This window comes from Hordeum vulgare, chromosome 1H, assembly GCF_904849725.1.
Source record: "Hordeum vulgare subsp. vulgare chromosome 1H, MorexV3_pseudomolecules_assembly, whole genome shotgun sequence".
Classification (NCBI taxonomy): Eukaryota; Viridiplantae; Streptophyta; class Magnoliopsida; order Poales; family Poaceae; genus Hordeum; species Hordeum vulgare.
Genome location: NC_058518.1, coordinates 487,115,138 through 487,130,040, shown reverse-complemented (window position 1 = coordinate 487,130,040; position 14,903 = coordinate 487,115,138). Strand labels below are relative to the sequence as shown.

General features: G+C 46.7%; 1 protein-coding gene across 1 annotated transcript; it reads right to left on the bottom strand.

The window, feature by feature from the left end:
- Window positions 1–24: 24 nt before the first annotated feature.
- LOC123448346 (protein phosphatase 2C 50-like) lies at window positions 25–2,693 on the bottom strand. The gene is made up of 4 exons (XM_045125185.1): window positions 2,079–2,693; window positions 1,650–1,988; window positions 1,454–1,559; window positions 25–518 (listed from the first exon to the last, which is right to left on the bottom strand). The coding sequence occupies exons 1-4, from the start codon at window positions 2,445–2,447 to the stop codon at window positions 178–180; spliced, it is 1,155 nt and encodes a 384-aa protein (XP_044981120.1). The 5' UTR covers window positions 2,448–2,693; the 3' UTR covers window positions 25–177.
- Between the last annotated feature and the right edge of the window lie 12,210 nt (window positions 2,694–14,903).

The following is a 14,903-nucleotide window of genomic DNA, read 5'->3' as shown; positions in this document are numbered from 1 at the left end:
GGAGAATATTTCGACCACATGAACGAACCAAAACGAGGATATGATTAATTAATCATTATAACCCACTAGGTTGAAAATCCATCTAGCATATACATGTACAATTCTTGAAACCCAACGAAAAAGGTGGGTCAAGTCTCATTAGAAGACCGACTACTAGTATGATGAATTCAAGTCATGTTAGGAATTATTCTTGGATTTCCTCCGGGGTTTCAAGTCGACCACAATTACAGTGATGTTATCCTGGCTTCCTTTCTTCAGCGCCAGCCTCACGAGATAGTCAGCAGCTGCCTGCGCGGCAGGATCGGTGGATCCATCGCCTCCATCTGACGATGATGTTGTAACGCTGTTGTTCTTGTGCCACTGCTGGATTTGCCGACGTGCAACCTTACACGCCTCTTCATTCGACACGACGTCCCAAAGCCCGTCGCTTGCCAGAATGAGACAATCATCATCTTTTGCCCGAGGAACAACTGTAACTTCTGGTTTTGGAATGATGTATGGCTTCAAGTATCGGTCACCTGTAACATGATCAATTTTCAGTTTAGTAGAGATTGTACTGGGTTCGGAAAAATGTCATCCAATGCACAGATAAATCAGCTGAGCTATCATAGGTTCCAACAAAAAAATTTCAGTTGAAAATGGAGGAACAATTTTGTCCAGGTGTTTATTATGCATCAACTTGAATGACAAAAGAGATGTGATGAGAACAGATACAACTAAGACCCGGTATTAGCCATGGTCCAAGCTGCAAGTGCCACTTGCATGACATAAGGTACCTTTCTTGCTTCCATAAAAGATGGCTTTTCTACTTTGGTAGGTGACTTCTTTCCTTAAATCACACCTGCATACTAGGTATCTTCTTTTCTTAATCACATCTTCATACTTGATTCTATCACAAAGCTACATTTAACATCATTTTGCAAGTTCAACAGCACGGTTAGTAGCAAAACCAACGCAGTCAACACTTTACATGATAGCGGCCAAAATAATAGGGACTTCAGGTTTCCATAAATGAGGAATCTTGAAATCAAGGGGGAAAAGTGCTACGCGTCAAGTGTGCATTTTGCCACTGCCTAGTGTGTATCTCCCCTAAGCACAAATTAGCATGATGACGTGTTAGGCGTTCTGTTGTCGCCTAGCATCTAGGCATGCTTAAAGGCTAGCCGTTCTGTTGTCACGGAGGGCACACCTATGCATGCTTTTTCACTCCTTAAAATGGTATCAAGTAACGACTAACGAGAAATAACGCCTCAAGCACAGCTACTTTCCTGGATTTCAAACAAAGCAGCAGCGCGCCAAAACATTTACCCCTATCGCACCGGACCAAGTAATTTTGCGCCATGCTTTGATGTTGCTATGACTACAATTTCAAACTCAACCACATGGTCCATACTATGATGCGTGTCGTATGAAAAATAGCAACACATGGTGCAAGATAAATATAGCTGCATACCAATGGATCGTGACATAGCAAGTATCCCGGACACTCGGTGTCCATTCCATTGGATGACCTTGCCTCCCGCAGCCTCAATCCTCGCGCGCTCATCCTTCCTGTCAGGCTGAAACAACAAGGCATAACATAGTCAGAATTTAACCCAAAAAAGTGGATGCTGTACCTATACTATGATGCTCACAAAACCTTTGTATACCTTCTGATCAATTGAGAGAGCAACAGGCTCCTTCCCGCGCGAGAGCACGATGCGTGAATCGCCACAATTGGCCACCACTACATGAGAGGAGCAGACCACCACTGCAACCGCCGTCGACCCCACGTTCTCCGCGGCGATCGGCTCTAACCGGGGCTCACCGTCGACAAGCCTGCTTGCAAGCCCCGACACCTCGTCATCCACTGTCTGGAAACACTTGGTGAAGAGGTCGTCCCAGTGCTCCTTCATGTCCACATCGCTCATCTCCCCCAGATCCTTGGGGGGCCTCCTCAGCTCCTTGCTCAGCACGACGTGGAGCCTCTCCCGGCAGTAGTTGGACACCTGCTCGACGACAGATCGTCAGATCACGGGGCTCGCGGCGACGAATCCGATGGGAGGGGAGGGGGGCTTCCAGCCCCGGCATATGCATACCTCGGAGCCGCCGTGGCCGTCGAAGACGGCGAAGAGGTGGGAGGGGAGGCGGAGCGCGTCGGCGTCGAGCCCGAGCCCGTCGAGGTCTTGGCGCCGGGCGAGCAGGCGCACGGGCACGTCGGCGAAGCGGGGCACGGCGGCGCAGGCGTCCTCCATCTCCCCGCCGCGTCCCGGCGTGGCGACGCAGCCCCACACCGGCTCGCACTCCATGAGGTAGACGCTCCTCTTGCCCCCCGCCACGAGCGCCGCCCGCCCGTCCCCGAGATCCAGCCGCTCGACCCCGCCGCCCGCCGCCGCGCACTCGGCCGCCGCGGCCGGATCGCGCGGCGCCGGCTCGTCCTCCCCGCAGATCGCCGCAGCAGCCGCCATCCCGGACGCTACAGAACCTCCGCCCGCCGGCCCCGTGAACCGAAAAAGGAAAGACAGCGGCCGCCGACTCGCCCGAGAAAGAAAGAAAGAAAGCGGCCAGAGACAGACCCGCGCCGGAGGGGTCCGGGAGGGAGGCAGCTATAGGGGCTGGGCTGCTGCTAGGCGCGGGTAGAATGGTGGGTGGAGCTGAGGGAGGAGGGTGGGGGGAGGACGAGGAGGATGGATGATGGTGTGGAGCGCGCGCGCGTGTCCGGGGAGGGGAAAGGGGGAGGGGATTGGAGCGGGCGCGCCGTACCGGGCAGGTCTTCTTCACCGGTCCCTCCCGTCCGGTGTGTCTGCTGCCAGAGGGGTCCGCGTGGCCATGGCCGCTCCCGATATTATTTTCCTGTCGCCCGGGCCCGGCCCACGCCACCCCACCCCACCTCACGTACACTTGTTCAGAATCCGTGCTGATTTGTCACTTGCTTTTTTTATTTCATTTAAACAACAAACATTTGTCACTTGCTTTTTTTCTTGTGCTCTAGGGGAAATGGATGGTTTTATAGTGAAAAGAAATGTGGCAGGCCTAACACATGGACTGGGTTTTGGAAATGGCTTGATACAAGCATATGCTCTGCTCGTGAAAATTGCAGCCCTTGTCGATGCTCCACCCGGTCGGGTTCCTAAGACGGCGGAGCAAAATGGCCTCCGTTCAATTTGCATCGTGTTGTGCTGGCCGATCAGTCGGAGCCATAGTGTAGCTCGAGGTCTCGGCTTATCGTCAGCAATGCATGGGCCATGCAGGCGCATCGTGCGAAAACCACACACGTGGGCTCCTTCAGTTAAGGGGGAAGGGGCGAGGAACCCGTAGCCTTACGACACAGGCGACCGGTGCGGTGTGCGAGGAACGACATTTATTCTCTCCCGCATCAGTTGTCTGTTTCGAAAAACTCAAATTATTGATGACGGCTATCTTGTTGTGTATTGTTTTTGTGTTTTTTTTTGGCCCTCCAACCCAACAAACCCTTTCTCTCTCTCTTTTCTTAACATGGAAAACAACAAACCCTTTTGAATTACAATTACAATTACAATTAGCATATGCTATTCCAAGTCACACGGGATTAAAATTATCCTATGCTTGGCATCATTGAAAAAACAACACTGAGATAGTTACATTACAATTAGCATATGCTATTCCAAATCACACGGGATTAAAACTGTCCTATGCTTGGCATCATTGAAAAAAAAAACACTTACAAGTTTCAGGAGGACGTGGAGGAAATAAATTATTTGAAGCATGGATTTTAAATGAAAAAGCCGCGGATACTCAAAATCCGAGCGTATCCTCCGATGTTGATGACACGGCGGCCATTTCGGGATGGGCGACACGAGCAGACAAAATAAATGGAACGAATTAAAGAACAGTACTGCTACTACCCAGCAGGGCCCCACGCCTAATCAAAGCCTGTGGAGCAGAGCACCACGTGTCCGTCCGTCGCCATTTATTTTCTTTCCCCTCGCAGTTTCCTACCTTTCCGGCGGCCCCACCCATCCGTCAGGACACGTTGCCATCCCAGCCGGGGCTCGTGCCTTTCTAGGCAAGCGGGGCCCGCGCGCGCGCCCCAGCTGGGCCAATGGGGTGGCGCCACTTGACGCCCGGACGCGGCGCGGGTGGGCAGGAGAAACTGCCTGAACTGGACGTGCACGGACGCGCGCCACGTGTCGCCCGCCCGCCGGATGGCTCCAAGGATAGCGTTTGCGTGTCCCAGGTTGCACGCCGGTACTGTCTTTTTCTTTTCTATCCGAAAAAAGTAAATAAAAGAGCTGGAGAGGTTTATTAATCGGAATTGCTTAGCAGCGAGCGGAACACGTCGTGCCGGGTTGGATGGTGACGAGAAGGGACGCGTGGTGCAGCGCAGGGGGCGGATCGCGATGGCCCGGGGGAAATGGAGGGCCGGGCCGGGCCGGGTCGGGTCGGGTTGGGGTGTGCATCCGTCCGTCACGGGTGCGGTTCGTCCGGCTCCGGCTCCGGTCGAGCGAGGGCTACGGGTTTGATCGATGCGGGCGGATCGGCGGACAGGGTATCGTGGGGCGGGGCGGGGCGCATGCGGCGTGGGGGCGTGTGCCGGCAGCGACGGGACGGGCGGCGCGTGGCGACCCGGCAGGGGAACCGGACGCCGCTCCTCCGATCCGATCCCACGAACCCAGCTGGGATTGCTATGCTAGCGCCAGTGCTACCACGACAGCGCGCGGCGCCGCGCGGGCGACCGGGCAGGGCCATGCGCGCGCGCGTGGGCGGGAGCGCTGGTAGTAGATGCGTGGTGAGTTTTGCGTGCGTGCGTGCGCGCGGTAATCTACGGGTGTTTGGTTGGGCTTCCAGCCAGCTTTCGGCTTCGAAACCAAAAACTTCTATTTAGGGGCTTCCAGCTGCAGCTGTGGCTTTCGACTGCGGTTGTGACAAGGCCGAAAGCCACAGCTGCAGCCGGAAGCCCCTAAATAGGAGCTTTTGGCTTAGAAGCCGGTAGACGGAAGCTGGCTGGAAGCCCAACCAAACACCCTCTAAGTATGAGAGCATTGTTTATGGTATAGCCGACTACTGGCTATAAGCAATCTTATAACCCATTTTATAGTTAGTTTGTACAATAATTAGTTATAAAAGAACACTACTTTTATCATATATGGTTCACCTTCATTCTCACAAAGCACCTAGGAGCACGTCAAGAGACGCGACACGTATGCACGACGCCGCTGCAATATATGCAACTAACAAAGGTCGTGCCTAGAGGTTATCACTACTGGAGCTTGAAGCCTCGTATTCGAAATGCATCGTCTCGCCAAAGCCACCTTTGTGTTGCTACAACCACTTGCCGAAGAGAATGATGTTGTCGGGAGGCCCTAAGGTCACGAGAAATTGAAATCACACCCGTTCCCTAACATGCGTGTTCGTCTACAACCGATCGCGCGAATCTTCTTGATGGACATTAGCACACAACTGAAGACATGCTTGCGGACACAAATTGCCGCACAATTCAAACATGTCTATACCTTTCTTCCCCATGCTACACAATAACTGCAGCGAAGATGGGAGATCCCTCGTCGTCGTTTATTAATGGAGTACACCACCACGGCGGAAGGAAGGATCCGATGGGGAAAGCTAGCGGCGGCACTATGAACAATCCCTAGCGTTTCCTAGGGAGCAACACGAGATGCACCATTAAGTTTTTATAGGTGTTATCCGTCTACATGGTTGTACCTCTAGGCCGCAGGTTTACCCTAGGATTGACGTAATGTGTGCAGCGACGGAGCGTCATATTCACTCATTTAGCCCCCTTAATATTTGGTCCACACCTGTCGTCACTGAATGTGTGTGAGATGGTTTACTCGTGTTGTTGTAGAGACAGATGTAATTTCACTTACTTCCTTCGTTCCTAAATATAATTTTTTTAATACATTTCAATAGAAAACTATATTTAAATATATATAGACATATTTTAAAGTGTAAGTTCACTCATTTTCTCCGTATGTAATCCCTTATTAAAATGTCTTAAAAGAATTATGTTTAAAAACGGAAGAAGTATACAATAGTTTAATGCAACGATAAAGTGCTCGCTATAGAGACCAGCAAAATCAAAATAGTACTATATGATGGTCCCTAGCCGGCCGTTGTGCCGTGCGTGGACGGAAGCACCTAGAAAGCAAAGCATGTTTTCGATCATCTGGTTCTTGGGGACACGCATCTCCAGCCGATAATCGACAAGAGTATTCTTTGTGAATGAGTTGTGATTGATAGTCCCGGTCCGCCGGCCGGAACAGATGCATCACTTCATTTCTGCGACTCGTGTCACGTAGCTGTCAACCTCGTTCCGAGATCCCTATCAGACGCTTGAAACCCACACACGTGTGCCTACCTACAGGAGCTCGAGTTGCGTGGGTAGCAAGAAGCTAGAAATCACTCAATTATCAGCTAGCAGCTCACATCGGTACATGAGAGAGACTTGAGAGAAAAGTGGACTACTGTCAGGAATTATGAGCTCAGATCCATCGGTACATGAGAGAGACAAGTGCATCTCTCGGTGCTGCATGCCGAAATGTGCGATGGTATGCCCCGCGGGGCAACCAAACTGATGAGGAATAGAGAGTCGATGACGATGGGGTAGTGAAATGACTTCTGTATCTTGGCCAATGATGCTCTGGTTAGACTAAGTATCTACAGCCGGAACCTATACTGACGAAGTGGATGGCAGGTGAGTGACCGGTCATTTTTTACGATGAAATCGACCTCCTTGAACAGCACATATATGTGTGAGCTAATCGGTACTCTTTATATCTAGCCTATATATAAGGTGGCTATGGAGTGGCCCGTTTTCGATATTGCGACCCAACATGCCCTGCACAGACTTTACTTTGTCCCCACTAAAAATCTCCATCGATCCGAGCCCTAGATTCATTCTCTCACCCTCCGCTCGGCTCTCCGTCACTTCTCCTCTCCTCTCAGTCCCAATGTCGAGTCCCAATTGTTTGAAGTAGAAAGTAAAGAACGAGAGAGTTGAATGAAAGATGATTCATTAGTCTTTATTGATGATAGCAATGGGGTATTTATACCCAAGCGAAAGTACACATGTTGCTTGGGAGTCAAGTAACTTGAAGTTACTTAAGGGCCAAGTTATTACATAGTTTCCTTGAGAGTCAAGGAAGTGCATGGTTACTTGAGGACTAAGTAACCTATCAAAGAATTAACTTAATCCTAATCAGCTTAATTAATAAGCAACTAATCTATTCTTAACACTCCCCCTTGTACAACGCCTCTTCTTGAGTATATGCATCATCTTCATAAATTCTTTGAATATTCTTGAAAGTCTCCTCCAAAAACCCTGTGGGAAAAATATGAGGAGAATTGTGCAGATATATTGCTAAAACTCCTTTAAACCTAGTGGGAAAAATAATAAGGAGAAAATAATGCAACATATAATGATTATTGTCTCTTGATAACTCATATGAGAAAAACCTTTGAAGGAGAAAACTCATTGGTGAGTTTAGAGAACAATTGATATGTCTTGAGTACTTCCTTTAAAAACCCCAATAGGGAAAATAAAAAGTATGACATATGATCTTTGATAAGATATTGCCTCATTAAAAACCATTATGAGAAACTTTTGAGAGAGAAAACTCATAAGGGAAAAGAGTGCATTTGACATGCCATTGAAAACTCCTTTAAAACCCGGTAGGAAAAATATAAGGAGAAAATGATATGGCACATACAAACACTTATGATTATATTGTCTCGTTAAAAACCTTTTATGAGAAACCATTAGGGAAAAACTCATCAAGGGAAAAAGAGTACAATATATGCAATCTGATGATTGTTAATAGGTTATAGTCTGGGAGATTACTCCCCCTGAACTTTGCAAATATGGAGGATGTCTCATACCAATGCCATTGACATGAACATGAGATTGTGTATAATCTGTTGGATTATCACAATATTTTGTTTGCAAATTATTTCCTCAACTTTCTATAATCCATGAGGATAAGTAATTCCTGAGCAATGTGATTTATGATATTGCTCTTCATATAACCTGTAGGTATTGAGTAACACAAGTGGAAGTATCTTGATAAATCAAGTTATGTGATTCTGATGAATCTCAACCACATGATTTGGAGTGTGGTTAACCATTCTACTAAGTTATGCATATTTTGCAATGCCTTTAGATAAAGCAATTATGTTAGAATGATAATTGAAACCATTAAAATCCATTTATATGACTTCCATGTGAAGGCTATTCCAGCAAATTCAGTTATTGATATGGCGTCATTGGGATCAAATAAAAAGCCAATATCATTACATCATATCATGGTCATGTCTTCTATTTCCTGATGGAAATATTCAAGATTTACTGTAATCTTCAGATATAAGATGATAGTACTTATATCAACCATATACCTTTTGTTTGAGGTTGCACTACGAATAGCAAATATAGTGTCAGGCCTGACGTTGTTTGCAAGTATATGAGTGTTTTGGCATTAGTGAGATATAGAACTTCAGGTCCTAGTATCACTTCATTATCACCTCTAGGTATGGATGGATTTGTACATTATCAAAGGTAGTATGACCATACATGTATTTTGTTGTTATGTTATATCCACACTGAACTTCTCGTATATGTTTTGGATATATGTAGACTGATACGTATTCTTGATAGAATGCTCAAGTTGTAAACTTAAGCTAAATTTGGTTAAATCCAAATTTTCCGTCTTGAGATGATTTTGTGTATGTTTATGTCTTGTAGAGACATTGATGATGAAATCATCGATATACACTGAGGTGATGTAAGGAAATAAAATTTTGGGATTCCTTTATTAACACATGAATAATCATCATCCTTTGAGTAATCCTCTGAAGAAGGAACTCGTGTAGTTGATAGTACCATATGATTCACGACTATTTCTAGTCATAGAGTGACTTATGGAGTTTTACACAATACATGTTGCGATCTGTTTTTGGATTCGAAAATGAAGCCCTTCAGGGACTTTAATATAGATTTCCGAAATGAGTGACTCATATGAGTATGTAGTCACTGCATCCATTAACTGCATGGATAATATTATTTGTACTGCCAACGGTATTTATTATCAAAACATAGTTCCACTAATACCAAGAAGGTATGTTACATAGTAATCGATGTTGGGTCTCTGCGTGAACCCTTTGTTGGGGAACGTCGCATGGGAAACAAAAAATTTCCTATGCGCATGAAGACCTATCATGGTGATGTCCATCTACGAGAGGGGATGAGTGATCTACGTACCCTTGTAGATTGTACAGCAGAAGCGTTGGTGAACGCGGTTGATGTAGTGGAACGTCCTTACGTCCCTCGATCCGCCCCGCGAACAATCCCGCGATCAGTCCCACGATCTAGTACCAAACGGACGGCACCTCCGCGTTCAGCACACGTACAGCTCGACGATGATCTCGGCCTTCTTGATCCAGCAAGAGAGACGGAGAGGTAGAAGAGTTCTCCGGCAGCGTGACGGCGCTCCGGAGGTTGGTGATGACCTTGTCTCAGCAGGGCTCCGCCCGAGCTCCGCAGAAACGCGATCTAGAGGAAAAACCGTGGAGATATGTGGTCGGGCTGTCGTGGAAAAGTCGTCTCAAATCAGCCCTAAAACCTCTGTATATATAGGTGGGAGGGAGGGGACCTTGCCTTGGGTCGGCCGAGCCAAGGGGGGAAGGCTCCCCCACCCCAAACCGAGTTGGACTTGGTTTGGTGGGTGGGAGTCCTTCCTTCCCTTCCCACCTCCTCTTTTTTTTTCTTTTCTCTTTGATTTTCTTTCCTAGGCGCATAGGGCCCTTTTGGGATGTCCCACCAGCCCACTAAGGGCTGGTGCGCCACCCTCAAAGCCTACGGGCTTCCCCGGGGTGGGTTGCCCCCCCGGTGAACTCCCGAAACCCATTCGTCATTCCCGGTACATTCCCGGTAACTTCGAAAACCTTCCGGTAATCAAATGAGGTCATCCTATATATCAATCTTCGTTCCCGGACCATTCCGGAAACCCTCGTGACGTCCGTGATCTCATACGGGACTCTGAACAACATTCGGTAACCAACCATATAACTCCAATACGCATAAAACAACGTCGAAACTTAAGTGTGCAGACCCTGCGGGTTCGAGAACTATGTAGACATGACCCGAGAGACTCCTCGGTCAATATCCAATAGCGGGACCTGGATGCCCATATTGGATCCTACATATTCTACGAAGATCTTATCGTTTGAACCTCAGTGCCAAGGATTCATATAATCCCGTATGTCATTCCCTTTGTCCTTCGGTATGTTACTTGCCCGAGATTCGATCGTTAGTATCCGCATACCTATTTCAATCTCGTTTACCGGCAAGTCTCTTTACTCGTTCCGTAATACAAGATCCCGTAACTTACACTAAGCTACATTGCTTGCAAGGCTTGTGTGTGATGTTGTATTACCGAGTTGGCCCCGAGATACCTCTCCGTCACACGGAGTGACAAATCCCAGTCTTGATCCATACTAACTCAACTAACACCTTCGGAGATACCTGTAGAGCATCTTTATAGTCACCCAGTTACGTTGCGACGTTTGATACACACAAAGCATTCCTCCGGTGTCAGTGAGTTATATGATCTCATGGTCATAGGAATAAATACTTGACACGCAAAAAACAGTAGCAACAAAATGACACGATCAACATGCTACATCTATTAGTTTGGGTCTAGTCCATCACGTGATTCTCCTAATGACGTGATCCAGTTATCAAGCAACAACACCTTGTTCATAATCAGAAGACACCGACTATCTTTGATCAACTGGCTAGCCAACTAGAGGCTTGCTAGGGACGGTGTTTTGTCTATGTATCCACACATGTAAATGAGTCTTCATTCAATACAATTATAGCATGGATAATAAACGATTATCTTGATACAGGAATTATAATAATAACTATATTTATTATTGCCTCTAGGGCATAATTCCAACAGTCTCCCACTTGCACTAGAGTCAATAATCTAGCCCTCACATCATCATGTGAATTACATTGTAATAAATCTAACACCCATACAGTTCTGGTGTTGATCATGCTTTGGCCGTGGAAGAGGTTTAGTCAGCGGGTCTGCTACATTCAGATCTGTGTGCACTTTGCATATATTTACGTCCTCTCCCTCGACGTAGTCGCGGATGAGGTTGAAGCGTCGTTTGATGTGTCTGGTCTTCTTGTGAAACCGTGGTTCCTTTGCTAAGGCAATGGCACCCGTGTTGTCACAGAACAAGGTTATTGGATTCAGTGCGCTTGGCACCACTCCAAGATCCGTCATGAACTGCTTCATCCAGACACCTTCCTTAGCCGCCTCCGAGGCAGCCATGTACTCCGCTTCACATGTAGAATCTGCTACGACGCTTTGCTTGGAACTGCACCAGCTTACCGCACCCCCATTAAGAATAAATACGTATCCGGTTTGCGACTTAGAGTCGTCCAGATCTGTGTCAAAGCTTGCATCGACGTAACCTTTTACGGCGAGCTCTTCGTCACCTCCATACACGAGAAACATCTCCTTAGTCCTTTTCAGGTACTTCAGGATATTCTTGGCCGCTGTCCAGTGATCCACTCCTGGATTACTCTGGAATCTACCTGCCATACTTATGGCCAGGCTAACATCCGGTCTAGTGCACAGCATTGCATACATGATAGAACCTATGGCTGAAGCATAGGGGACGGTGCGCATATGCTCTCTATCTTCATCAGTTGCTGGGCACTGAGTCTTACTCAATCTCGTACCTTGTAAAACTAGCAAGAACCCTTTCTTGGACTGTTCCATTTTGAACCTCTTCAAAACTTTATCAAGGTATGTGCTTTGTGAAAGTCCTATCAGGCGTTTTGATCTATCCCTATAGATCTTAATGCCTAGAATGTAAGCAGCTTCTCCTAGGTCCTTCATAGAGAAACTTTTATTCAAGTAATCATTTATGCTCTCCAAAAACTCTACGTTGTTTCCAATAAGCAATATGTCATCCACATATAATATTAGAAACGCCACAGAGCTCCCACTCACTTTCTTGTAAATACAAGATTATCCAACCACTTGTATAAACCCAAATGCTTTGATCACCTCATCAAAACGCTTGTTCCAACTCCGAGATGCTTGCACCAGTCCATAAATGGATCACTGGAGTTTGCACACCTTGTTAGCATTCTTAGGATCGACAAAACCTTCGGGTTGCATCATATACAATTCTTCCTTAAGGAAACCGTTAAGGAACGCCGTTTTGACATCCATCTGCCAGATTTCATAATCGAAAAATGCAGCTATTGCTAACATGATTCTGACGGACTTAAGCATCGCTACGGGTGAGAATGTCTCATCGTAGTCAACTCCTTGAACTTGCGAAAAACCCTTTGCCACAAGTCGAGCTTTATAAACGGTCACATTGCCGTCAGCGTCCGTCTTCCTCTTAAAGATCCATTTGTTCTGAATAGCCTTGCGGCCCTCAAGCAGTACCTCCAAAGTCCACACTTTGTTCTCATACATGGATCCTATCTCGGACTTCATGGCTTCTAGCCATTTGTTGGAAGCCGGGCCCACCATTGCTTCTTCATAATTTGCAGGTTCATTGTTGTCCAACAACATGATTGACAAGATGGGATTACCGTACCACTCTGGAGCAGCACGTGGTCTCGTCGACCTGCGTGGTTCGACAGAAACTTGAACCGGAGTTTCATGATCATCATCATTAACTTCCTCCTCAACCGGCGTCGCAACGACAGAGGTTTCCCCTTGTCCTGCGCCACCATCCAGAGGGATGAGAGGTTCGACAACCTCGTCAAGTTCTATCTTCCTCCCACTCAATTCTCTCGAGAGAAACTCCTTCTCGAGAAAAGCTCCGTTTTTAGCAACAAACACTTTGCCCTCGGATTTGAGATAGAAGGTGTACCCAACTGTCTCTTTTGGGTAACCTATGAAGACGCACTTTTCAGCTTTGGGTTCCAGCTTTTCAGGCTGAAGCTTTTTGACATAAGCATCACATCCCCAAACTTTAAGAAACGACAACTTTGGCCTTTTGCCATACCACAGTTCCTATGGTGTCGTCTCAACGGATTTTGATGGTGCCCTATTTAAAGTGAATGCAGCTGTTTCTAATGCATAACCCCAAAACGATAACGGCAAATCGGTAAGAGACATCATAGATCGCACCATCTCTAATAAAGTACGATTACGACGTTCGGACACACCATTACGCTGTGGTGTTCCAGGCGGTGTTAACTGTGAAACAATTCCACATTGTCTTAAGTGAGCACCAAACTCGAAACTCAGATATTCACCCCCACGATCAGACCGTAGGAATTTGATCTTCTTGTTACGATGATTTTCAACTTCACTCTGAAATTGCTTGAACTTTTCAAATGTTTCAGACTTGTGCTTCATAAATAGACATAACCATATCTACTCAAATCGTCAGTGAAGGTGAGAAAATAACGATATCCGCCGCGTGCCTCCACGCTCACCGGACCACACACATCGGTATGTATGATTTCCAACAAGTCACTTGCACGCTCCATTGTTCCGGAGAATGGAGTCTTAGTCATCTTGCCCATGAGGCATGGTTCGCACGTGTCAAGTGAATCAAAGTCAAGTGACTCCAAAAGTCCATCAGCATGGAGTTTCTTCATGCGCTTTATACCAATATGACCTAAGCGGCAGTGCTACAAAAATATGGCGCTATCATTGTTAACTCTAAATCTTTTGGTCTCAATGTTATGTATGTGTGTATTGCTATCAAGATTCAATATGAACAATCCTCTCACATTGGGTGCATGACCATAAAAGATGTTACTCATAGAAATAGAACAACCATTATTCTCTGACTTAAAAGAGTAACCGTCTCGCAATAAACAAGATCTAGATATAATGTTCATGCTCAACGCAGGCACTAAATAACAATGTTTTAAGTTTATCACTAATCCTGATGGTAACTGAAGTGAAACTGTGCCGACGGCGATTGCATCAACCTTGGAACCATTTCCTACGCGCATCATCACTTCATCTTTCGCCAGCCTTCGTCTATTCCGCAGTTCCTGTTTCGAGTTGCAAATATGAGCAACAGAACCGGTATCGAATACCCAGGCACTACTACGAGAGCCGGTTAAGTACACATCAATAACTTGTATATCAAATATACCTGATTTTTCTTTGGCCGCCTTCTTATCTGCCAGATACTTGGGGCAATTGCGCTTCCAGTGACCCATACCCTTGCAATAGTAACACTCCGTTTTAGGCTTAGGTCCAGCTTTGGGTTTCTTCGTCGGATTGGCAATAGGCTTGCCGCTCTTCTTTGAATTACCCTTCTTGCCTTTGCCGTTTCTCTTGAAACTAGTGGTCATATTCACCATCAACACTTGATGCTCTTTACGGAGTTCAGACTCTGCGACTTTCAGCATCGCAAACAACTCGCCGGGAGACTTGTTCATCCCTTGCATGTTGTAGTTCAACACAAAGACTTTATAGCTTGGTGGCAGTGATTGAAGGATTCTGTCAGTGATAGCCTCTTGCGGGAGTTCAATCCCCAGCTCAGCTAGACGGTTTGAGTACCCAGACATTTTGAGCACATGTTCACTGACACACGAGTTTTCCTCCATCTTGCAAGCATAGAATTTATCGGAGGTCTCATACCTCTCGATCCGGGCGTTCTTCTGAAAGATAAACTTCAACTCCTGGAACATCTCAAATGCTCCATGATGCTCAAAGCGACGTTGAAGTCCCGGTTCTAAGCCATACAAGACTGCACATTGAACTACTGAGTAGTCCTCCTTACGTGCTAACCAAGCGTTCTTAACATCCTGATCAGCCGTAGCGGGTGGTTCATCTCCTAGCGCAGCATTAAGGACATAATCCTTCTTCCCAGCTTGTAAGATTAGCTTAAGATTACGAGCCCAGTCTACAAAGTTGCTTCCATCATCT